Below are 27,263 nucleotides of genomic sequence, written 5' to 3' on the forward strand. Positions count from 1 at the left end.
CCCATGTTACAGTTGGAACCGTGTCTCATTCCTTTGTCCTCAACCATTATCCAACTTTGTACTTCATGTGGAAAAGATCCTCAATAAATATGTGAATGGATTTATAGATAACAAAGATTTTAATAGGCTAATCTAGAACTTTGGGAGAAGAATATTTTATATGGAGGAAACCACATGAACAAAAACAAGGGTTAAGGAGAACACGTAGGTTCTTCTATAGGGCCAATGTGAGAAGATATTGGAAAGGTAAATATAGAATAATGTTGATGTGGAACTTTGAATGCCAGACCAAAGATTTGGCTTTTGTTTTGGAAGGCATTTAAGTTGCTAATCAGAGTTATCGATTAGTTGAATGTCAGAATCCTAGAAACCTTGAACTGAGAGAAAGCTTTTAGAGGCAATTTCACTTTCTGCCTTTTATGGATGTGGATGAGAGATTTGCCACAAAAATTCATTAATATTAGCATAAAAGCAGGAAGTAATATTTTGATTTTGTGATTCTCTTTTTGGTTATTTATATTTTGATGAGGGAGACAAAAGCCTAAGCCCATAGACATTGGAACTATTGTGAAAAACATCATAGTGTTCCAATGTCTTGCTTCTTAAGGAAATTAATTTTTCTTCTTTCTATCCTTTTTTCCCCCCCGATTTCTGATATATTAGAAGCATGACATGTTTAGATTTATAAATTCTGAGTTGACTTTTTAGTAACATAAAAGGTCAGATACCTACCATGTATATTCTTACATTTCAGTTTGTATTGTATCTTATAATGAGAGGGGGTTTTTTTTGTTTGTTTTTTTTTATTAAAACCAGATATGAAGGAATAGTCCTGAAAACATTAGATTTAGTTATTGCTCTTGGCTTTATTATGTGTAAATTATTTAAATGTCTAAAATTGAAATATAACTTACATAGTAAGTACATACATCTTAAGCATACAGCTTGATGAATTTTTATATGTACATATACCTGCGTAACTACCAGGATCAAGGTATAGAACATTTCTGGCACATCGGAGGACTCCCTCTTAACCCTTTGGAGGTGCTACCTCATATTTCTTAAAAGAATTGGATGTGTCTGGTTTCTTTTAGTCTTCAGTATATTTGCTTTGTTGAATGGAATAGTAGTTTATACTGTTTTACTGCTTTGTGGTTTTCCATTACATGGATATGCCACAGTTTGTTGATGGACATGTGAGTTGTTTTTAGTTTTTAGCTATTACAATAAAGCTGCTGTGAATATTATTGTATGTCTTCTTTTGGACATATGTTTTCATTTCTCTTGAGTAAACACTCAGAAATGGACTTAAGTCTTAATGTAGGCATCATGTTTTACTTTATTAAAAAATGCCAAAGGATTTTCTGAAATCCTTGTGCCATTGTACGCTTCTGCCAGCACTGTTTGTGAGATTCAGTTGCTCCACAGTTTTGCTAGTACCAACTATTGTGTCTTATTAATTTTAACAATTTTGATGGTTGTGTGGTGGTATCTTACTGTGTTTTAATTTTCATTTCTCTATGTTGAATAAGTTGAGTGTATTTTCATATGCCTTTTTTTGTGTAGTCACTGTTCAAGAGTGTTCCTCCTTTTTGTATTTTGTTACTTGTGTTTTTTCTGATAGATTTATAGTTTATTGTATGTTCTGGATGGAGCAATTTTATGGATATGCATGTTGCATATATCTTCTTTTAGCTTACAGCTAGCTGGCCTTTTAACTCTAATGCCTTTGTAAAAAATGAATAGAGGGGTGCATCCAACTCTTGATTTCGACTCAGGTCATGATCTCACAGTTTGTGGGTGCGAGCCCCACATCAGGCTTCGTGCTGACAGTGTGGACCGTGATTCGGATATTCTCTCTCTCTCTCTCTGTCTCTCTCTCCCTCCCTCCCTCCCTCCCTTGCTTGTGTGCACTCACTTTCCCACTCTCTCTCTCAAAATAAATAAATGAGCTTTAAAAAAATTTTTTTTTTAAATGAGCAGAAGTTCTTAAATTTAATGAAATGTACTCTGGTACATCACTTTTTCTTTATGAATACTGCTTTTTGTGTTCTCTTGAAAAAATCTTGCTTGCCCCAAGATCTTAAAATAGTGTCCTTTGTTTTCTTTTAGGTAAAGCTTTATTGTTTTGCTTTCCCCATTTGTGTCTATTATCACCCATTTCAAATTAATTTTTGTGTATGGTGTGAGATATAGGGTTTAACTTTCCATACAGATATGTAATTACATCAGCATTCATATGGCAAAGACTATCCTGTAGCTCTCCAGTGAGTGTCGGTGGTCAGAGGGTTTGGAGAGCATTCCAGGCAGAGGTTATCACCTTCGTGGAATCCTTACTACCGTTTATTGTGTCTCAGGCACTGTGGTTATTGCTTTATATTCCATTTTCTCATTTAATTTTTGCTACTCATTTGTGAGATGTATGTTATTCTCATTTTATAAATGAGGACTTTCAGATTATAAGACTTTTAACTTAGTATTTTGAAGATCTACTCTTCAAGAGTGGTAGCACTGTTTTCTTTGGAATCTCTTTCTATCTCAGGAACAGCTGAATATTTAAAGATTTGAGAATCCAAAGCTTTTGGAAACTTTGCAGTATTCTCTTGTCACTTCACAGATACTTTAAAATTCTAGGTGACAGATAGGTCGCTGTATTGTTGATTTTCAAAGGATTTTCATTGATTAGTTGCAGAGCAAAACTGAATTTAAATTAACTTCTAGTTGAGGAAAACCATAATGCTCTAGGCTTATCTCTTGTGCAAGGTCACCTGAGATTTTCACATACCTGCTGCCTCCTGCTAGCACAGGTCAGCAACTCTATAAGATCTTTTGGTATAGTTCTGTCTCTCAGGTCCCACATTTATTTGGAGAGCTAGCTGTGTGAACTCCGGCAAGTTACTTAATTCTCAAGCCTCCTTTTCTTTATCCAGTGAAAATGAGAATATACTTTCAGTAGAGTTGTGTTTTTATTTGTTTGTTTGTTTGTTTCAAGGGCTAAATGAGATGGTGAATGTGTTTAACATAGCTCCTAATGTTTGGGTAAAGATCAGTGAACTTCAGTGTGAGCTTTTAATGAATAATCATATTAAATCATTAAAATGGCTTTTGTGATTTACTTTCCCAAACTGGTGTGAATATCTTTAGGTTTAATGTATTCCCTCAAAACACCTGCTAATTTGCCAGTTGTAACTTGCCCTCAGTAATCATGTTTTGTGTTTTAGACTGACTTAGAAAAAGGAAAGCTTTAAAGAAAGTGAAAAAATTGAACTGGAGTAATTAATTTTTTCCCCTTTCCCTGGAGCGAATGTTTATATATTTTTTGTATACTGTATTATTTCATTTTCCTCAATACCTTTAAAGCCGAGTGCGTGGGCTAGACAATACCGGTTGGTCCCTGTGTTTGTAACTATGCAGTTCCAGTTTTCTTAGTGAAGAAAGTTAAATTTTCATGATTCTGCATACTTATGTTTCCCTTATACAGACAGGCATCATAATTGAAATCTTTGGAGTGATTTTTTTTTCTCCTACAAATGATTTCATTATGGCATACTTTATTGGTGACTAGACGCATAGACTCGCTACTTGAACATTCATTTAAAAGTTTTTTTTTATTAGAATTCATTTAAGATTTCAAATATATTAAATATTCACCTCTTAAACAGTGTTCATAAAAATGTTAAGTCTGTCAGAAAATTGATATAATTCAACTCATATACTGTTACCCAGCCCAATTTCTGTCTTGATCAGTTTTACTCTAAGCAGGGTCTAGGTTATTGAGAAAAATAGTTGATAGGGGACATCTGATGATTAAAATGTAAAATTTTTGTTTCTCTGAACAATCAAGAATTTGAAATCTTTAAAAATTATCAAACTGGTTTCTTAGCAAAAGTGACAACCGTGGAGTGTCCATGAATCTGCATTATACTGAATTTTGTATCAGAAATGAGATTGCCTATATTTAGGTCTTAACTTTGAAGTGTCTGAGCTGAATTGAAGCTATTAGTTTTGTGTGGATCACAGTGTCTTTTCACAGGGGAAAAAGAGCCTTGCTGCCTCTGCAGAACTGCCGGGGCTGACAGACCTCCCAGGTTACAGATGCATGTTGCTCTTTGGCAGGTTCAGCAGCACAGGCTCTCAAATAGGTTGACCTGTGTTGCCTTTCCCAAGCTGCAGTCCTTTTCGAAGATTTCAATAGGAATCTAAGGAATCAATAATGATCCTTTTTTTTTTTTTCTTAAATATAATTTATTGTCAAGTTAGCTGACATACAGTATACACAGTGTGCTCTTGGTTTCCAGAGTAGATTCCCATGATTCATTGCTTACATACAACACCCAAGTGCCCATCCCAAAAATGATCTTTAAATGCAGCAGGCTTTTCATGAGATTTTAAATATAATGTATTTTAGTAGATGTTAAATTTTATTCAGTGTGATTTTTGATATTTTAGGTATAGATCTTTTAAGTTTTAGTAAGCCTGTTTGAATCGAGTCTGGTAAATGTAAGTAATTATTAATTACACTTAAAAATAACAATTATTTTTGTCCAGAATGAGTTTAATTTTAATTTGGTTAACTTGTTTGCTTATATTTATACCTGAATTTCACCACTCAGAGTTTGACCACAGAGCTTTATATCTATCAAGTGGTCTCCTTGATGTTCTATAAGAGCATTGATATACAGTTTGCATGATAATATGTGCTTGAAGTATTTTCTTAGTATTTGTATATATTTGTCTAGTCTATATATAGTATGTTCTTTGAGCAGTTTTATAATTGTCGTGTTGGCATAAAATAAACTTCTAATCCATATCTTTAATATTTAAAGACTATTTTTTTCCTTCTATATTTCTCTTCCAAATTTTCCTTAATGGGAAGAATGTTTTCTTGCAGTGTTACTATGTATATCTATCTTCCTTCCATAGTTAGAATCATTCTGTTGGTCCAGTCTTGTTTCCTGCCTTTTTCTCAGTAGTGTTCCATCCCAAGTATTCTCATTTTACTAGTCTTCATAACCATAATTTTTTAATGGCTCCATAACATTCCATGTTCAAACACCACGGTTTATCTAAACTTTCCCATATTTTAGATATTTTCCAATATTTTACAATCACAAGCACCCTATCTATATTTATTAATATTATTTCCATAAATATGTGTTTTCTGTTTTTGACTTTTTCTGAGATAACAAATTCTCTTTCAGTGTAACTCAGTAGCAGGCTCACATTTTTCTTCCTTGAGGAGCTCGAGTGTGTTACTCCCATCAATTTTGGTCTCAAATGTCTCATGATAATTTAAGTATTTTTTTCCTTATAAGTCACTTGTTCTTTCTCCCTAGATTTCCAAGGGATCTTTTTTTCTTTAAAGTCCAGTAATTTTACAGGGCACCTAGGTGGCTCAGTCGGTTAAACATCTGACTCCAGCTCAGGTCATGATCTCATGGTCTGTGGGTTCGAGCCCTGCTTTGGGCTGCTGTCTGTTGCCAGCACTGAGCCGCCTCCTTATCCTCTGTCCCCCTTTTTCTCTGCCCTTTCCCCACTCGCTCTCTCTTTCAAAAATAAATAAGCATTCAAAAAAATGAATAAAGTCCAGTAATTTTATTAGATTATGTCTTGGTATTGATCGTTCTGTATTGCTATTCATAGGGACATGGTGTGCTCATTTAATATGTTGTTTCAGATCTTTCAGGAAAGTTTTCTTGAATTATATAGCTTTTAGTAATTTGTTATTTTCCTTATGTTTGTCTTTTCTTTGTTAGATCTTCTTCAGTGATTTATTACTTTCAAATCATTTTAACTTTTTCCTTATTTTTAATTTTCAGAAATTCTTTCCTTTTTGTCTGTCTTTAAGGTGTTATCTATTGTATTTAATCATTCTTGTATTACTTTTAAATTAGCCTTCATTTTTGAAGAGACTTTAAAAATTTCTAATTCTTTCCTAAGTTCTAACGTCTCATTTGTGTTTTCGAATTCTGATTTATATTGTTTTTTTTAAATGTCTTGTAACATATTATTTTCTTTTTGGTCATTTCTTGAGAACGCCTTTCTTTTTATTCTCTTTGTTCTCATAATAACTTTGTATGGGATTTATCTGCAAAGTTAGTTTCCCTGAACTTCTACACAGGAGTGGGGTTCAGGGTATCTTTTCTAGCTTTACAGAGCTCCCTCTTGTTTTCAGTTTTGTTTTTTGGTTTTTCTTTTTAATGGCAATTTAATTTCCGAGGTTGCCTGGCTTTGTTCCACTCACTTACTTGTATGTGAACTTTTGCTCTCCTTCAGCTCTGTTGACTCCGTCCTATTTAGGTTTGCTTCCACTCCTAATAGTGTGTCCTTAATGTGGTGCCCTGATCTGGGAGGGAGGTGTCTCAACTGGTCAGTTTGGGGAGTTCATTGTGGTTAAACTGCTCTAGCTTTTCAGATCTTTCTGCAGATCTCTGTGTAGTCCTACTAATGCGTGGCTATTCCTGGTTTCAGCTGGTATTGTCAAATTTGTCACCATTTTTTTTTGGAATACTTATTTGGGGTGATTTGGGGCTTTTCCCGTTCTTAGATCTGTTATTTCCTTCTGCTTCCTTTTGCACAGATACGAAGGACTGTGAAGGACTGTGGCTGCCAATTGATTTACCAGCATGTATTTTGGGGCTCATGGGGATACCTGATAGTCTAGTTTTGTTATAAATGTTCATGAGATTTTAGTTTTGCTATCTGGGTTGCTATCTGTCTGTAACACACACACACTCAGACACTTACACTCACTGTGCTGGGGATCCCCAAGAGGAGGTTTGATGATTCACTAGGAGGATTCACAGAACTCAACATATAATCATACACATGGCTATGATTTATTACAGTGAAGTACAAAGCCGAATCAGCAAAGGGAAAAGGTACACCAGGTGAAGCCTGAGGAAACCAGGTATGAGCTTCCAAGCATCCTCTTGCAGTGGAGAGAATGTTCTTAATTTCTCCAGCATCAAATTGTGACAACATATATGAAACACTGTTTACTAGGAAGCTCATTAGAGACTCATTGCCCAGGTTTTTTTTTTTTTTTTAAACATTTATTTATTTTTGAGAGAGGGACAGAGTACAGGCAGGGAGGGGGCAGAGAGAGAGGGAGACACAGAATCAGAAGCAGGCTCCAGGCTCTGAGCTGTCAGAACAGAGCCTGATGCAGGGCTTGAGCTCAGGTACCATGAGATCATGACCTGAGCCAAAGTCAGATGCTTAACCATCTGAGCCACCCAGGTGCCCTTCATAGCCTAGGGTTTTTATTGAGGCTAGTTGTGTAGGTACCCTCTGTGTGCCATATATCAAACTTTCAAACTTCCAGAAGGAAAGCAGATGTTCAGCCATGGTTCAGCCATAAACTGTATCTTTTATACAAACAGTTTAGGCGTGGTGAGCCACTCTTACCAGTAGTGGAAACTTCCCCAAATCCCAGTTCCCAGACAACAACCAAGGGCCAACTCTGAAAAGTAGGACTTGTTAAGGATAGACAGCCCAGACCTGCTTGGTAAGTCTTTTCTGCATGCATAATCACACACACACACACACACACACACACACACACACACACAAATGGAATTCAGAGAGATTCAGAAACTCTGCCACTACCATAACCAGCTTTTCAGAGTCCTCCAGTGAAAAGGATTTTGATTAAGCAAGACAAATATGTTCAGATTTCCAGTTTTGAAGAGGTTACTGCTGTAGTAGTGTGAAGGATGATAGTAAGCCACTAAGAATGGAAGTGGGCAGTAGCTCCAGTGACAGTTAATTAGTGCTTGAAATGAGACTCTGGAAATTAAGAAGAGCAGGGGGATGGAGTTGAAGGGATATTGTATATGTTTATGTATGTGTGTACAGGTACACATATATAGAGTATACAGTATATAATGTATATACGGTGTCTAATATATCTATATATGTATATATAGGTATTAGAGATTATAAAACTATAATAAAATATGAATGTACAGTCTTATCTCTGTGAAGGTAAGGCTTTTCTATGTATAAGAACAAAGTTATAAGTCAGGGGAACAAATTTGATTAAGTACATAAAACTTAAAATCTGGCAAAAAGCAAGATTTGAAAAAATTAACAAAATTGAAAGGAAAATGGGGAAATATTTATACCTATGAGAGCATTAATGTCTTTATAATAGGAAAATCAATTGCAAAATGGGATTTAAAAAAATCTTAATAGCCCAATAGAAAATAAACAGAGTAGATTAATGGGCAGTTCACAAAAAAAGGAAGACAGATGGTCATTTAGCATTTTTCATCCGAGAACCTTTAAAGCATGAACAGCAGTGAAATACAAATTCTTTCAGAAATTAGCAGTTTTTAAAAATGATAATAGTTAGGGTACTTGGAAGTTGGAAATAACCTAAATGTCCAACATTAGATTATTTAGGTAAATTGATATACTAATACATTCATGTATTATCCAGCTGTTAAAATCATGTGATAAAAATATTAGTGACAACACCAACTTCATCTTAATAAAGTATGATCCCAGGTTTTCTGTTTATACTTTACTGGAATTCAAACAAACGTACATTAACACAGAAAAATATTTAAACAGGGGTGCCCGGGTGGCTCAATTGGTTAAGTGTCTGACTTTGGCTCAGGTTATGATCTCATGGTTCATGGGTTCAAGCCCCATATTGGACTCTGTGCTGACAGCTCAGAGACTGGAGCCTGCTTTGGATTCTGTGTCTCCTTCCCTCTCTCTCTGTCCCTCCCCTGCTTGCACTCTGTCTCTCAAAAATAAACATTAAAAAAATATTTAAACAATAAAACTAAGACTTATTTACAACAAAACTAAATGTTAACCAGTTTTTCTGTAGGTGGTAGGATTATGGATGGTTTTTTCTCTTTTTTTTTTTTTTTTTTTTTTATGGGTGGTTTTTTTTTTTTTCCCCCAAACATTTATAGCAGGTGTCAACAAACCATGACCCAATAGCTGGCCATTATTTTTGTAAATAAAAATTTATTGGAACACATCCGTGCTTATTCATACTGCTTTTGTGGCACAACAGCATAAAAACATTTACTATTTGATCCTTCGAGAAAAAGTTGGCCAGCCCCAGATCTAGAGTGATGTATTTTTTATATTTAGAAACATATATTTCTCCACAGGCATATACATTCTTACATAATAATAATGTGAGAAAAAATAGTATTGCTGCTTTATAGGGATTTTTTAAATAAGGTTCTTGGTAATGTATTTTTTTTCTTAGAAGTAGCTTGAATCTGGAGCAACATAGGGGCTTAATAAGTGCTGCTGATACTAATATGTATTAGTACTTATTTTAAATATAATTTAGCAGATTAATAGTTTGTGTATCCAGGATTATGGATACTCTTAATGATACTCTAAAGGCATCATGATTTAATAGATGTAGAGACATCAGCAAGACCTCTTTTTTCAGAGAGATAGAGGGGAAACCATTTAAAGAAGTCAGTGTAGCTACTTACGGGTTTTTTAAAAAATATACACATGTCAAAGATGGTCAGATGGGTGCATAAACAATGAAGAATGAGTCATGTGAGAATAGCGGTGATGGCTACTATGTCCCTGGCTCTGTGCAGAAACTATTTAATCCTCAGAACAACCTTGACTGCAAAACAAGAGTGTTTTCTATTTTGTAGTTGAGCACACTGAGGCTTGGCGAGTGTAATTTACCCAAGACCTGCAGAACTTGGCTGAGACCCTACTTGAACCCAGGTTATCTGAGAGGAAGATTTATGGTTTTCTTTAGCCTTTTCCTAAAGAGTTGCCATACAGGTCCACAGAATATAAAGCAAACTTGGAATTTAGGATTTGATTTAATCAAGAAATACATTTTTAACTATTTATAAAGTTTCATTATATATAAAGTAGTAAGCTTCTTGTTCCTTGCTATATTCAAATAGATTCTGGATGACCATATTTTAAGGACTCCTGCTATGACTAAGAGGTTGAATTGTATGTACTTTGAGGATCTAGGAGGTCTGTGATTTTATGGTTTTATTTATTTATTTATTTCAGTTCTGCCTACTATCTCCTAGTGACTGCTTTATTGCTTTATTCAGTACTGTAACTTAACTCTTTGAAGATGTCTTAGAGCCAGTTTCCCACTCTGGATTCTACTTTTAATTTCTATGTTTATATTGCTGGTTCTGTGCAATGAAAAATTAGTTTAAATGTAAAATATTTAATCCTCTGCTCAGTGAATGATAATATCAATACAAGTTTGAAAGCAACATTTTAGTAAAAGTGGATAAAATTCATCCAGTTTTAATTCAAGACCTGTTTCCTCAAACTGAATCTTTGTTTATTCTGGTCCAACAGAAACTAGAAAGAGAGTATGTCTCCACTGCCCCCAGGGAGGAGTGTTTAGAGAAAGGCCAGTATTGCCCTCAGGCTGATGCCTTTGAAAGAGTGGATATTGTCCATTCCCAGTCTATAGTGTTGTCAATTATTTCTTTGTGATTTAGTTAATTTTTTATTATGCTTCAGGTGTTAAATTGCCAGTACATCAGATGCTCAGATTCAAACAAATATATCCAAATATCTAAGATACATATAGAAAATAAATTTGAAATATTGCTCATTCTCTGCCAGTGTTCTCTTACACTTGTTCGTGTTTTAGCTGTGATTGGCTACTACTGGGCCTTTATGATAGATGTTCCTAATCCTGATGAATTAATGTAGTAATCTCAACATCTTGTATTTTTCCTCTGCAAAAGGGGAGATTGAGGTAGCTCTATTCCAAGATAATAAAATCATGACAGATTTAATTACTAGAATATTGGTATGTATTGGGGTCATCTTATAGCCCACTAAATGATTTTATGGTTGTCATAATTAAAACCTGTTACTCTATAAACCAGAGAGGTCCTAAATCCCCTGTGAATAGTGTGGTTGATGGTTGGCCATTATTTATATAGTTTATATAAAATGTTCTTATGAATGCTTACAGTTACATAAAATTTATTCTTATTTTCATAGTCTGTTCGGCACTTGAAGTACTCCTTGTTTAAGAAATCACTACTGGGCAGTGTTTCGGATAACGGAGTAGTAACTCTCTGGGATGTGAATAGCCAGAGTCCATACCATAACTTTGACAGTACACATAAAGCTCCAGCTTCTGGCATCTGTTTTTCTCCTGTCAATGAATTGCTATTTGTGACTATAGGCTTGGATAAAAGAATCATTCTCTATGATACTTCAAGTAAGAAGTAAGTGTGACATGATCATTTCTTAATTTAGTAACAAATAACTGTAATCTCATTAGCAGGCATATTTGTGATTTGCATAGACCTCTGATTAATGTTTGGGACATCTAAAGTTTGTGTACTTGATATCTAAAAGATAAAATTTTCTCTTTTTTCTCACATGCAGAAAAAAATAGATGAAATGTGGGTGTTCTTTAGAGTACATCTGGATGATGAATGTTAAGAATAGCATGTTAATGATTGCACATCTTTATTTTAGCACACAGGCATAGTATTCTTTTTCAAAAATACAACTGAATATATTTTTTAAGGCAATATGATTAATTTGCTTTAAAATTAATTCATTATCTACAGCAATGTTTCTAAACTGCTAACATTTTGGGCTGGATAATTCTTGGATGTGGGGTGTGGGGGCAGGGGGTGGGGTGGCTGTCCTGGGTATTGTAGAATATTCAGCAGCATCCCTGGCCTCTACCCACTAGATGCTAATAGTATTCCCCAAATTAGCAAGAGTAGCAAAATTGCCCTTAGTTGAGAACCACTGATCTAGAGCTAAAGGGTATGTAATCTTTTAAGTATCTGGGTCAGTTGTGCCTTCTTTTCTTTCTTACAGTTATAGCTGTGCTTGGTTAGCTGTTAAAAAAAAAAAATGGTTATAAGAGTGCTACAGGTGTATTCAAAACACCTAACCATATCTAAAGATTGTGTGGAAGAAAATGGTAATGTTACTACTAGGGAAGGACCCACTATCAGCCCTTGTTAAAAGTTTACTTGTTTCACTTTCTTCTTTTTTAAAAATTGTTCTGTTTTACTCTTTCTTGTTAACTAATTTGCTGAGAACCTTAAGAGTCAGTAAGCATTTCTCTCGTACACCAGACACTGTGGCAAAAAGCTCAGCTTCAGCAGATCAGTATCCATATTTCTGTATTGGCTTCATGAGGATCAAGCTACATGGATTGTTAGCTTTTTGGTCAAGAAATGCACAGCTGCTCCCCTGTGATGAAAGGTCATAGTCCTCTTGAGACTTGAGCAGGTCAATAAATGGAAAGGGGATACTTAGGGCCTCCTTAACCCTGAGACTAGAACCCTTGTTTGTGGAGTAACACCAGGAAGTCTGTCACGTTCATGGTCAGAGTAGTAATTACTCAAAGGAATACATATTGCTTCTGAAGATGTAGAACTTAACCTGTTGGAAGTGAATAGAAAAATAGAATGGTGTGTTCAGCAGTTCCTTTATCTGCCATTGTATTAGAAATGTCTCTAATTCTGAATTTCTGCTTTATGCAAATATTTGGGATGTGTATTCTAAGTAACTTTGGTTTTGGTCGATAGCTGTCTAACGTCACATATGCTTGTATACCTGTATATACTCACATACCTACATAGACTTTGTTCCCCTTTCGAAAGGCTAGTGAAAACGCTAGTGGCCGATACCCCTCTAACTGCAGTAGATTTCATGCCTGATGGAGCCACTTTGGCTATTGGATCTTCCCGTGGGAAAATATATCAATATGATTTAAGGATGTTGAAATCACCAGTTAAAACCATCACTGCTCACAAGACTTCTGTGCGATGTATAGCATTTCAGTACTCCACTGCTCTTTCTAAGGTAAGGTATTTTCTTTCTTTTGATTATTTTGGATTTTACTAAGTAAGTGTAACTCAGAATATGGAAGTCATATTTTGTCCATTAAACACATTGTAGTTTTGCTTTATGATCATTCTTATATGAAAGCATTTTAAATAATTTTGATACAAAGTTAGTTGATACTTGGTTTTAAACTATTTTTTTGTCCTTAATTCTCGTATTTCTTCAAAAATATTTTAAAAGCCTTTTTGGTTCAGAGGGAAACTCTCAGATTCATCAGCAGGCTTAAGATTTGTAAGGGAAAATATATGTATTTTTATCCTAACAAGGAATTGATAAAATATTAATGTATAGTATGGAGCATTAGAAACCTGAGCTTTTAAATATTCCATTACATTTCAGTCAAGTTTAAATAAAGGCTGTTCAAATAAGCCCACAGCTGTGAACAAACGAGCCATTAATGTGAGCACTACCAGTGGAGGAGTTCAGAATTCTGGAGTCGGCCGAGAAGCAGCCACCTCTTCCACTGGCACAGCTCTCCCACAGCCCATGACAACAGCTGGGGGAAAAGGAGCAGTTGCTGTTCAAGACAAAGCAGGTAAATGCTGCTTATGTGTTTATGGTATTCGGAGTTTCCACCCGGCACCCCACCCCAATATATATTATTAGCACTTTCTTCAAGAGCCTAGAACTCAAATTCACTTGTGTATTTAAGTAAAATTATTAGTAGGTGGTAAAAATGGAAGAAGTGACCATTTTAACTTGAGCTATAAATTTTTTAAAAATTAATGAAAGGTACTTAATCTATTTAGCTAAACTTTTTTTTTAATGTTTATTTATTTTTGACTGAGAAGGAGAGCACAAGTTGGGGAGGGGCAGAGAGAGAGAGGGAAGCACAGAATCCAAAGCAGGCTCTAGGCTCAGAGCTGTCAGCCCAGGGCCTGACGTGGGGCTCAAACCCAGGAACTATGAGATCGTGACCTAAGCCAAAGTCGGATGCTCAACCGACCGAGTCATCCAGGTGCCCCCAGCTGAACTTTTGTTGTAAGAAATATTATCTTACAAATAGAGTAATACCAATTTAGAAATTATCCTTAATACCACTCCAGACTGGATGTCTTGTGTCTTCAGATTAATCAATAGAGAATATGATTCTTTGATGTTGTCACTTTGATTTGATCTCTGAGTTACAAAAAAAGCTATTAGTGACTTCTTTTATTTCATATTTCATAACAAAGTAAGTCAGGTGATGAAGTGAATTTATTCAAGTGTTGAATAGTGCCTGGCACCTATTAAGCAGTATATTAGCAGTTTGTTAAACAAAAAGAAACAAAAATGTTGTCATTTTTAAATAATTTCTTCTATTCCAATAATCATATTGATAAAATGGTTCTTAAAAAATTCATTTAGACTTTGTGAAGGTGTAATATGATGATAAGCTTCCCTGTTTACTATAGAGAATATTCTTTTTCTCTCAATTCCTGAAAACGTTTTTTTTTTTTTATTTTAAGTTATGCTATACTATCACCTTACAACATATTTTTTAAAAGCCTGCATGGTATATATACCACTCTGTTTCCAAACTAGTCTCATTAGAAATGGATGTATCCATGTCTTTTTAAGGTTTCAGGACAAATACTTAACTTGGACACAAGTATTGGTTGGTACCTTCTCAGCATGAGTTTATGATTTTCAAGTAGAAGCAAAACTTTGTTAGCCTTGATAGTATGGAATAGCTTTTTTAAAAAAATAGTATATATATTCATTATAAATTTTCTGTTAATATCTACATCATCCTTACATAAAAGTCATTACATATTATATAAAAAAATAATTAGTTCTTATTTAAGAACTCCTGGAAGCAAATATTATTGCTATATACTTAGAAGAAGAAATTAAGTTTGAAATATAACTTTGAGTAATGTTTGCCAAGATGTTGAATTAACTATATTATGAAAATTGTCACTATTTTCAAAGATAATTTTATTATTACTGATTTTGTTCATATTTCCAGAATTAAATAAAATAAAGTTTCTCTCATTTACTCTGAGCTTTATGAAATCTCACTGTTATTCATTTAGTTTTTAATAAGGAAACTCATGTAACGATGACAGCATTAATTAGGCAATGCAAGACTTGGGTCTGCAGGGTCACTGATTAATGATAACTCTTGGCTGATTAGCAAAGTTTCTGACAAAATGAATGTTTGCCCTGTACCCACAAAGAGTTAGAAACTTTTATTTATTAATTTTATTTTGAAATAATTGCAAACTTATAGAAAATTTTAAAAAATAGTATAAAGAACTCCTGAGCTCTAGTATACTCTTCAGCAGATTCACTGTTTTATAAATTTTGCCACATTTGCTTCATCGTTTGCTCTCTCTTACATACACATACATGTACGTTTCCCCGCTCTGAAACAGAGAGTTTGTTAGACATAAGTCTTGGGTCTGTGACTTCCTACTAGGATGACTTTGGGCAGTTTTTTAACCACTTTGAGTCTTATTTTTTCTTCCATAGATAATATTTAACTTTTAGCGATATTATGAAAACCAGAGAAAATATATCAGTAGGCACACAGTAGGCTCTCAGTAAATTATGGTTTTACTAATACTGTCATCACAGTTTTCATCATTACTATTACTATTATTTTAAACTCCCTAAAATGAGTCTGAGATTTGAAAAAAGTTCATGTTGCTCTACTAAAGGCGCCAACCAGTGCATTCCCACCAACAGTGCAAGAGGGTTCCCCTTTCTCCACATCTTCACCAATACCAGTTGTTTCTTGTGTTGTTGATTTTAGCCATTCTGACCGGTGTGAGGTGATGTCTCATTGTAGTTTTGATTCATCTTTCTCTGATGATCAGTGATGTTGAGCATCTTTTCATGTGTCTGTTGGTCATCTGCATGTCTTCTTTGGAGAAATGTCTATTCATGTCTTCCACCCATTCTTAGTTGGATTATTTGTTTTTTGAGTGTCGAGTTTTAGAAGTTCTTTACAGATTTTGGATACTAACCCTTTATCAGATATGTCATTTGCAGATATCTTCTCCCATTCCGTAGGTTGCCTTTTAGTATTGTTGATTGTTTCCTTTGCTGTGCAGAAGATTTTGATTTTGATGAAGCCCCAGTAGTTTACTTTTGCTTTTGTTTCCTCAGGTGGCATATCTAGAAGGAAGTTGCTGTGAGTCGTGTCAAAGAGGTTACTGCCTGTGTTCTCCTCTGAGATTTTAATGGTTTCATGTCTCACTTTTAGGTCTTTAATCCATTTTGAGTTAAGTGTATGGTGTAAGAAAGTGGTCCACTTTCATTCTTCCACATGTTGCTGTCCAGTTTTCCCAACATCATTTGTTGAAGAGACTGTCTTTTTCCCACTAGATTTTCTTTTCTGTTTTGTTGAAGATTAATTGACCATATAGTTCCTTTGTGGGATTTCTATTCTGTTCCATTGATCTGTGTATCTATTTTTGTGCCACTACCATACTGTTTTGATCACTACAGCCTTGTAGAACTTGAAGTCTGGAATTGTGTTGCTTCCAGCTTTGCTTTTTCTTAACTCTAGAGAACAAACTGTTACCAGAGGGGAGGTGGGTCGAGGATAGGTGAAATAGGTGATGAGGATTAAGGAGGGCACTTGTTGTGATGAGCACTGGGTCTTGTATGGAAGTGTTGACTCATTATATTGTACACCTGAAACTAATATTATACTGTATGTTAACCAACTGTAATTTAAATAAAAACTTATAAAAAATAAAGAACCTCGGGTCGCCTGGGTGGCTCAGTTGGTTGAGCGTCCGACTTTGACTCAGGTCATGATCTCACGGTCCGTGGGTTCAAGCCCCGCGTCGAGCTCTGTGCTGACAGCTCAGAGCCTGGAGCACCTGCTTCAGATTCTGTGTCTCCCTCTCTCTCTGCCCCTCCCCTGCTCATGCTCTGTCTCTCTCTGTCTCAAAAATAAATAAAAAACATTTAAAAAAATTAAAAAAGAATAAAGAACCTCTGCAGATTTATTGCTAGTGCTCACTTTCAGTAGGAAACAGCCATTTAAGAAGTAAAAACATAAGGCTTTAGCACTACTTCCAAATGCTACTAAACTTCTGTTTCCTAAAGTTCCAGAGGCTAGAGTTATGCATTCATAATGTTTAACGACCTAGAAGAAGAAGAGAAAATTTCTTCTTTAGAACAATTCAACTCTTGGTGTAAACACTTCAGTGATAGTGGTGTACAAATGTTCAGTAATATTTTAACTTTCTATCAGGTACTATTTTAAAAGTTTATTTCATTTGCGAGACTTGGACATTTTTGGATATGCTGGCTGTTCTTTCTTTTTATCCTAGCTTTTCAGGATCTTGGGACCAAGATAGCAAATAAAACACTACTTAAATGATAGTGTAATACAGTAACATGCTACCAATTAAAACACCAGATTTTCATCACAGGTCTCGAATTTCTAGAACTCAGTCCTCAACCCAGAAATGAGCAAGAAGCTACTGAGCTCACAGAGTTCCTCTTCCAAAGTCCCTGCCCTAATCCCTTGCATTATATACTGGCAGGGAAAACAAAACCATGTGGCTCTTTATTATTGTCTGCTATGCTATTCTTTATGAGTTTAGTATTCTGGTTTCCTTCCTTCTAGTAAACTATCCTGAGGCTAGTGAAGTCATTTGAGGTCGATAATACCGAGAGCATGTTAAGGTTCCACTGTTAGTGAAGGAAAAGACAGAAGAGGGCATAAAGAGATCCATTTACTGTTAGGGAAAGGAACTAACATTACTTGAATCTGCTCTGTGTCAGGCATCATGCTAAATGCTTTATAGACTTCTTTAATCATTTATAGATGATCATAAAAGTGAGTCTGTTCTAATAGAAGTTGGTTGTGTTCAGTACACTGTTTCAGAGGGTAGCAAAGTATATAAATTATTTTAGAAAAATTTCATCAAAAAGGCTAAAATAAGATGGTATTATGTAAATGAATAGATTATTTGCTTTTGAGGAGCCCTTCATTACATGAAAATCATGGTTAACTGAGCTGTTGTTATATTATTTTGTTTTCCTGATGCTCATAGTTGTAATATTACCAGTGATATGGTAATGCATTAATTTTTAGAACTGAGCTTCTGATGATAAATTTTTTTTTGGCTCTAGTAACATTTATTTTTATATCTAATTTTCCTATAAGGTTTGCCTCGAAGCATAAACACTGATATTATATCTAAGGAAACGGACAGTGGGAAAAATCAGGATTTCTTCAGCTTTGATGATACTGGAAAAAGTAGTTTAGGTGACATGTTTTCACCGATCAGAGATGGTAAGTCTTTTCAGATCAGAGGATCATGTTCTCTTGCTGGCAGTCATTACATTTTTAGTCTCGCTAAAAGATGTGGGTAATAGCTTCAGTCTGTTTCTGTTCATGACAGTTGCTAATTTTCTCAGTCCCTGGGGTGGTATCTTTTCCTTTGCCCTGATATTTCAGATGTTACCATTCTAAAGTATACGCTTGTCATTTTCACATGGGAACTATGCAAATAGCTCTCAAGTTAGCATTTTAATTTCCACAGAAGTGTCTTAAAGGAAATTTTGCCTCCATAAGCAGTTTTTTAGTTTCTAATAAATCTTAAATTCTTAGATATTTTGATAGGCAAAAAATACCTTTTAACCTAAAAAAGTTGTTTTTTATTATTAGTATCTAATTGTTATTTATTCATTGTTTTCATGAAGAAATATGGCTAGGTGATAGATTGCCTCATCTTTTACACTATGTGTGAAAGTACTACACACACACACACGCACACACACACACACACACAGTCTCTCTCTCTACTTCCTTCCTTCCCTCCCTCCCTCCTCTCCCCATTGCTAGGAGATGTTGCCATTAAAAAGAAAATAAAAACATAAAAAACTTGTCATTTTGATATATAGAAACATATATCATTGTTGTTCATACTGTATGAACCGGGCACATTATTTGGATGTGTTTTTTTGGTACTGATGTTCATACTGTTTTCATTAATGGGATAGTCTCACTGCTAACAGCAGTATTATCAACAATATGGGTAAATTTCTAGAGCATAATTTGGCATGCTTAAATATTCATACCTTTTGGCCTGTTAATTCTATTTCTATAAATTTACCTAATAACATATTCACAGTATCCTACAAAGATTTGTATGTTTACTGTTAATGGTATTGAAACTCTGGAGCAAACCTAAATGTCAGCAGTAGCAGTGTTTAAATTGTTACATCCACTCTTGATCTTATAGAGTTTCATTTTTTCTTTAAAATTATCTACTTTCCAAATTTTCTACAATTAATTTCATAATTAGAATAAATAGGAGTGCCTGGGTGGCTCAGTTGGTTAAATGTCCAACTTCAGCTTAGTTTGTGATCTCAGGCTCGTGACTTTGAGCCCTGTCTTGGGCTCTGTGCTGACAGCTTAGAGCCTGGAGCCTGCTTCTGATTCTGTGTCTCCCTTTCTCCACACTTCTCTCTCTCTCTCTCTCTCTCTCTCTCAAAAATAAATAAACATTAAAAAAATAAATATCTTAAAAAAAATAAAGTACATGTGTGATGGCACAGAATTACTTAGTGCTTTATGCCTTACCATGCCCTGAAAATGACTATTTGCCAGGTCAGATTTCCCTGTCTTCCACCTAATGAAAGAGAAAGGATTCCTTTCTTTCAGGATGAAGAGAGGTCAGACTACATAGTTAAAGAATAAAGACAGGACAGATGTGGGCAAAGGAGAGTAGAATGGCATGGGCTGGAGTTGAGAAAGGTTTTGGAGGTTAGTAACCATCTGGGGAGCTTTGGCTTATGAGAACCCCTGGGGTAACTTTTGAATTGAAGAATGTAGGAAGGGGCTTTTTGAAAGTGTTTGAGTTATAAATGAAATTCTCTTTAATGGTTTTTAAGAGAAATGAATAAAGGATAGAAATTCTTCTTTACTTTTTAAAAATATGATTAGAATTTGAACCTTATGCCCTTCATTTATTAGACTTTCATATCATTAATAAGAAAAAAACATGGATAATAAATATACTACTGATTTTCATTGTCAAGAGACTTGTGTTTTGATCTCAAGAATTCAACTCTACTTAATCTGTTTGCCTTAATGTCTTCATCTTTTGAGTAAGAATATTTCTGCTTTTATTAAGGGAAACTAATAATTTCTTAAAATATATGTGTAAAATAAAAAAGGGGTAGTGCATGGGTGGCTCAGTTGGGTAAGCATCTGACTCTTGATCTCAGGGTTCTGAGCGTTCAGGCCCTGTACTGGGTGTGAAGGCTGTGTAAAATAATAAAAATAAATAAATAAAATAAAGTGTATGTTTTTTGTACAATTAGTAGGTATATATACACACATGCAGATGGATGGATGGATGATAGTCCTATTACTGTGATAATCATATATGATAATTTATTGGCCATTTGAATTTTTGGTGAATTTTTTATGACTTTTGCCCATTTTTCTATTAATTAGCTAAAATGGAGTTGAACAACTTTTGGATATTAATTGGTAAATGAATAGTATTACAGTATTGGAATTTTCTTATACATATTCTGTCATTAAAACATTAATGGAAACTTAATTTTTTTATATCATTGTATTGCAAAATAGTTTCACATTGTTTCACTTGATCCTCAAAACAATTTTGTGAGGTGGTCCAGACATTATCTTCATTATATAGTTGCAGAAACTAAAGCTAATTGTATAAAAAGCTTGTCTAAGGTCATAGAGCTATTGAATGGTATAGGCAGGACTGGATTGTAGATTTCTGGAGCCTGCTGCAATGCGTTTCTCATATACCTTGCTGTCTCATTAAACAACCCTATACCGTAGAATTACTTTTCATACTTGCTGCTCTGCATGAAGGTAAAAGAGTGAAAAGGGAAGTTTATATGAGTCCCAACTGTAACTTTTCCTTTTTGAAATCGAACTCTTTGGAGAATAAATAATTTGCTATGGCTTCTTTTTCACAATTTAAAAAATTTGATTTTCTAATTTTATTATAGATGCTGTGGTTAACAAGGGAGGTGATGAGTCCATAGGCAAAGATGGTAAGAACTACTGAGAAGTATTTTTATGAAAATTAAAAATGGTGTTGTGTTATCTATTCATGTGTAACAAATTACCCCAACACATTGAAGCTTAAGAGAATATTTATCACCTCATAATTGTGGGTTAAAAATCTGAGCATGGCTTAGTTTGATCAGGATATCAACAGGGCTGCAGTCATCTCCAGGGTTGACTGGGCACGGATCTACTTGCATGATCATTCATGTGCCTACTAGCAGAATATACCAGTCCTTCCCATGTGGGCCTCTTACAGGGCACCTGACAACATGGCAGCCGGCTTCCCTCAGAGCTGGTGAGCAAGACAGTGAGAGAGGGCCCTCAAAATGAAAGCTGCGGCGTGTTTGTAACCTAATCTTGGAAGCGACACCCCACCATTCTTGCTGTATTCTCTTCTTCGGAGGCAAGTTTCTAGGTTCAGCCCACATTCAAAGGGAGGGAATTACTCGAGGGCATGGATCCTTGCCAGAAGGCAGGGATCATTCGGAGCCATCTTAGAGGCTGCCTATCAAGATATGCTGCAGATATATACTAAATTAACAATTTTCAGTTATCAAAAACTAATAATATTGACTAAAACATTAATTGGGCTTTGTGATTTTCAAAGTATTTTTACGTATAATATCTCTTTTAAGCCTTAGTACTGAGGCAGATGGATGTCAGCATCACATTTACCGATCAGGAAACAAGAGTTTTACAGTTTTTGCCCAAGATTTTGTGTACATCAAATAAGGGCTAGAGCTGACAAATGAACCTGTCTTCTGAATCCAAATCGCATGTCTTTCTACCATATTAACCTGTCTGTCGTATTAAGTGCTTTTCTTAAATATTCAAGATTGGAGAAAATCATATGCAAATAGCTTTTTTCTCCTGTTTTTCAGGCCTTGACTTTCTACCACAATTGAACTCAGTCTTTCCTCCAAGAAAAAACCCAGGAACGTCAAGCACTTCAGTATTGCATTCTAGTCCTCTTAACGTTTTTATGGGATCTCCAGGGAAAGAAGAAAATGAAAATCATGATCTGACAGCTGAATCTAAGAAAATATATCTGGGAAAACAGGAACCTAAGGACTCCTTCAAACAGGTATCTGCCTGAAAACGGTACTGAACTCGCTGTGTGGATTTGTCAGTAGCATAAGGAAGCTCATCACTAGACAGAAAGCGGGCAGCTGCCAGGGATGTGTCCTGATTACTAACAGTGCTGTGCACCTACCAGCTAGAAAAATATTCTTGAATCTTGATGTCATGTGTTAAAAACTAAAGGATGCTTTTGAAATCTGTCTTTGAAAACTTTGGAGGTAAAAGCAGACGTAAACTTAAACTGTTTTTTTCTATGACAAAATACTTGACTGTCTAAGAATAGTTTATACCTGAGTTTTTTAGAATTTATTTCCATTGCTGCAGAAAGCACCAATTGGTAGTCAAGTCATTTACCCTAAGTCTTAGAGCAAAGGGGTGGAGCTAAGAATATAATAGATCCTTATTATCTTCTGCTCTGATACAGTATCCAAAATAGAAGTTAATTTGCTACATAAGGGCTTAAAATGATCAAATGTGACCAGAAAGGGTGAGTCTGTTCTATAGTATGTCTGTTTATTTTCATATTGATTTTTTTAGGATGATACTGGAAAGATATTGAAGAAGTACAAAAATGTCTTTTGACTTCTCAAATATTTCTGACTAGTTACCATGTGAGAGTCTGGTTGTTTTTTGTTTGTTTGTTTGTTTGTTTTTTGCCTGTGATTACCATTTTAAAGATACTCAACAGCAGATGCTTAGTAAGTGAGCTCTTCCCCATCATGTTCTCATTGAAATTGTTTTTGATTCGTGGACAGGATTTATTTTACCACTAGTTGTAGCAATTCTTTTTCTTCTTCTATATCCCTCTTATTTTTCATTTTCCTGACCCTACCTACTAGAAAAAAAGATAAGTAGGTATAAATTATATGTATAATAAGGGTAAAACCAAAATTTATATATGAATTTTTTTATTTTCAATGTGAAGTTTGCAAAGTTGATCCCTGGTGCTGAAACTGGAAATCTGAATACCTCTCCACCATCTAACCAAACAAGAAGTCCTGAGAAATTTGAAAAACCAGAGAAAGAAATCGAAGCCCAGTTAATATATGAACCCCCGGTCAATGGATCCTCAACTCCAAGTAAGTACATAAAACTCCCTGATGTTTGAAAGTGTTAGGTTGAAAACTCCCTCTAGTTAACTTGAAAAGGATAAATAAATAGAGTGATCATAGGGTAAGAAAGGTAAAGAAGTTTAAAATTTACAACACTTTTCTACTGTGATTCTTACTAGAGGACAGTGACATGCATATGAATGGTTAAACTCAGCAACCTGATTCGATACTCCTTTGGTCTGAATTTTATTTTCAATCTAATATGTAAGGGTCTTGATCTAATATGGTACAAATAGGAATATAACATAGGACCCTTTGGAAATGAGTCATTAACTACCTGGAATTGTCTTTTTGTCCCCTTCCATATTAAAGCCGTATTCCATATTAATGTGGGGTTCATGCCATAGATCCTAAAAACTTGATCACATTTAATGGAGTATTTGTTTCATTTATAATAGTTATCTATAGAAAACAACTCTTTGTATGGAAGAAACTCTTATTTAGATATATTTCACTTTAAGGTTTCTGTGGACGTATTAGCGTAAACTCTGGGGCTTTGCTTGTAGCAGTACTTTACTTCTGTATTCCCTCTGTTTATGTTTAATAGTCTTGGTTTATCTAGTTTGTGGTGCAACATGTCACATTCATCTTTTGTAAGAGGAAATGGTTCCGAGATTCTTCAAGATTAATCCCTCTGTCATATGTTATTATATTAGACAGTTGGCAGTTCATATAGATAGATAAATGGGTATTAGAAATAATGTCCTAGAAAGTTTCTAAGATTTGTATTCCAGACAGTGAGTTTTTCTAAATGTCACAGGAATGCTGTTCTTTACCTGTTTTTCTAGTCTTCTCGTGCCAAATCTTATTTACAAATGTTTGATATCTCTTAGTTTAAGCTGACTATTAATATTTTCTCCATTTTTTATTTTAGATCCAAAGATAGCATCCTCTGTCACTGCTGGAGTTGCCAGTTCACTATCAGAAAAAATAGCTGATACCATTGGAAATAATCGGCCAAATGCACCATTGACATCCGTTCAAATCCGGTTTATTCAGAATATGATACAGGAGACATTGGATGACTTCAGGTAAGAAGTCACTATAAGAATGTGTTCTACAATGTTACTTCCTTTTACCTATCATCACAATATATATCAGAAACTATTTTCAATTTTCAGGTAGTAATTGAGAAGTTTCTCTTTCTATTTAGACATTAAGTGGCTGTTTTTATTGGGTATAAAACCAAAACTATAAATAATTTTGGTGGTTGCTACTTTTGCCCAGGTTTTAGGGTCCATAAAACCATACAAAACATGATGAGTTTTGTTGATCTTGCTGTACTGAATTTATTGACTGTCAGCCAGGAAAATGTATATTTACCTATGGCAATTATTAGATGACTTGGCAAGGCAGTGTAGCAGGCAAGCTGCCATCATGGATTTTTTTTATCATCAAAATGTGGACAGGGGTGCCGGGGTGACTCAGTTGGTTAAGCGTTGACTTCAGCTCTGGTCATGATCTCATGGTTCATGAGTTGGAGCCCTGTATTGGGCTCTCTGCTGTCAGCACAGAGCCCCCTTCAGATCCTCTGTCCCCCTCTCTCTCTGCCCCTCCCCTACTTGCACCCATGTGCTCGCTCTGTCTCTCTCTCTCTCAAAAAATAAACATTAAAAAGTATGGACAGATTCTGGTAAGGTCAAATGATATTCTTACTTGCAATTTTTATAAATCACCTATTAAGTATGTTATGTGTACTAATATAGTAGAGAAAGAATTTTTTAAAGGAATTCTGAATTTTTCGTTTTTTTTTTTTTAGGTTTATTTATTTATGTTTGAGAGAGAGAGGGAAAGAGAGCGCATGCATAGGGGAGAGGTAGAGAGAGAGGGAGCAAGAGAATCTTAAGCAGGCTCTGCTCATAGATGGGGCTCGACCCCACAAACTGTGAGATCATTACCTGAGCCAAAATCAAGAGTCAGATGCTTGACTGACTGAGCCACCCCAGGCGCCCCCTGAATATTTTCAAACGGAAAATATCAGAATGTAAGAGTGAATTAAAAGTTTTTTTGCTTGGATCTATCGTTGTCTTATCCTTTGAATTTTGAACACTATAAGAATGTGTTCTACAGTGTTACTTCCTTTTACCTATCATCACAATATATATCAGAAACTATTTTCAGTTATTAGAATCTTTTGTGTTCCCCCCCCACCCCGCCCCCCTGCCCCCCCCGCCCCCCCGCCCCCCCCATTTAGGACCTATATAGTTAGTATTCTACCTCTGATTTGGAATGTCTTGAGCAAGAATATTAGAGAAGATATATAGTTTTTGTTGGTGCATGTTTCTTTTTAATGTTAAAAGGTTTTTGAAAAAAAATATTTTTAAATGGTAACACATACATTTTTAAAGGAAAATCATCATTTTTGACATTTACAACGTGCCTAGAATATGTACTGGATACTAAGGGTACAAAAATGAATGATCTGCCCACAAAGGCCTTGTAGTTTAAATGGGGTAGGTACAATGTGTTGTGTTAATTAATGTAAATTAATTCATTTGTGATTGATAAATGGGACAGTGATGACAATATGATGAGGAAATTTTGCTGGTTCATGTAAAGGCTACTAAAACCAAGTACATGAACATAGCTGAAGGCAGCGAACCACCTATCAGTGCTGTCTCTCCCTATACTCTTTCTCTTAACCTGGTTTGGCTGTGGGCTCTGTGTTAGGAAGGACTTACTTTGTGATTATCCCCCATCTTTGGGTATTTTATCCTTGCCTCCATGTTTGATGACCCCAATCCTTTCTCTTTTTTTCTTACCCTTTTATCAAGTGGCCATCACTTTTTTTAAGGTAAAGTCTTTGATTATTCAATATTTAAACTATGCTGGTATTTTTATTAGGGTTTAATTGTTTTTGTTACAAAGTTGCATGGATTTTGAGTAATCTGGGGGCTCCTGGGTGGCTCAGTCGGTTGAGCGTCTGACTTCGGCTCAGGTCATGATCTCGCGGTTTGTGTTTCGAGCCCCATGTCAGGCTCTGTGCTGACAGCTCAGAGCTTGGAGCCTGCCTTGGATTCTGTGACTCCTTCTCTCTGCCCCTCCCCTGCTCACACTCTCTTTTTCTCTCTCTCTCTCTCAAAAATAAATAAAGATTAAAAAAAATTAAGTTTTGAGTAATCTGCTCCAATCCATTTTCCTTAAGTCCTGTTATTTTCTTTCTTCTTTCTTCTTTCTTTTTCCTTTTTCTTTGTTTTAGTTTTATTGTGGTAAGAACACTTGCAATGAGATCTGCCTTCTTAAGAAAGAGGCACCTGAGTATAGACACACCTGAGTGGCTTATTCAGTTAAGCGTCTAACATCAGCTCAGATCATGATCTCACAGTTCATGAGTTTGAGCGCCACATCAGGCTCCATGCTGACAATGCAGAGCCTGCATAGGATTCTCTCTCTCTATCTCTCTGCCCCTCCCCATCTCTCTCTCTCTCTCTCTCTTTCTTTTTCTCTGTCTCTCAAAAATGGATAAAAACATTTTAACTGTGTAATACAGTATTGCAAACTATAGGCACAATGTTGTACGGCAGATCTCTAGAACTTACTCATTTTGTGTAACTGACCTTTCATATTTGTGTTTGGAAACTTCCTGTTTCCCTTTCTTTCCAACCTCTGATGCCCACAATTCTGTTCTTTGCTTCCATGAATTTGACTGTTGTAGAGATCTCATATAAGTAGAATCATGCAGTATTTGTCCTCCTGTGTGTGTACACACACACAGGCTACTTTTTTAAAAATCGGGTCACCTTATTTTCAACACAACAATTTTAAAGAATATGAGGTTTTTCAGGAATGTATATATGTGGCAGGACAGCAGAATTGTCTGGGTAAAGTGACTTGAATATAATGTGAGTAAAGCAGTGCTGGAAAGGGAGAAAGCTCTTATGCTGGGGCAGACTGAGCAAGACAGCACTGCCCTGCCTTCAGCTTTCAGCCTGCCTTGCATGCCTGCACCTGGAGAGGAGGGGTGAGTCGGGGCCTCTCTCAACTCTTCTGCCCCTCCGTCAACCAAGGCAGCCCTGGCTTGGGACTCAGGACCCAGAGTGGCTCAGAGGATTTCTATAAATATACTTGTTCTGATTTCAGGAAGTCTTGAGCAGCCGCACTTACGGTGGAGGGACAGGGGAGGCGAGGTGTGGAGGGGTTCTGTCAGCTGTTCTCCCTCAGCTTTGGAGGCTGGCTGCCTTCTCCGCGAG

At 35.6% G+C, this 27,263-nt stretch overlaps 1 protein-coding gene across 2 annotated transcripts in view; it reads left to right on the forward strand.

Annotated features, from left to right (window-relative positions):
* Positions 1-27,263, forward strand: part of NEDD1 (NEDD1 gamma-tubulin ring complex targeting factor) — a 47,533-nt gene that overhangs the window by 14,332 nt on the left and 5,938 nt on the right. Inside the window, exons 6-13 of one of the 2 annotated variants that reach the window (XM_047065918.1) lie at positions 10,993-11,222; positions 12,627-12,828; positions 13,210-13,405; positions 17,987-18,115; positions 20,821-20,865; positions 21,763-21,965; positions 22,887-23,040; positions 23,948-24,104. In XM_047065918.1, coding sequence (XP_046921874.1) covers positions 10,993-11,222; positions 12,627-12,828; positions 13,210-13,405; positions 17,987-18,115; positions 20,821-20,865; positions 21,763-21,965; positions 22,887-23,040; positions 23,948-24,104 — 1,316 coding nt within the window. The remainder of the gene's footprint in view (positions 1-10,992; positions 11,223-12,626; positions 12,829-13,209; positions 13,406-17,986; positions 18,116-20,820; positions 20,866-21,762; positions 21,966-22,886; positions 23,041-23,947; positions 24,105-27,263) is intronic. The other variant, XM_047065919.1, reaches the window with a different exon arrangement.

The sequence above is a fragment of the Lynx rufus genome, unplaced genomic scaffold, assembly GCF_022079265.1.
Source record: "Lynx rufus isolate CCGP_SWC_20201006 ecotype Redwood Valley unplaced genomic scaffold, mLynRuf1.p SCAF_7, whole genome shotgun sequence".
Taxonomy (NCBI): domain Eukaryota; kingdom Metazoa; phylum Chordata; class Mammalia; order Carnivora; family Felidae; genus Lynx; species Lynx rufus.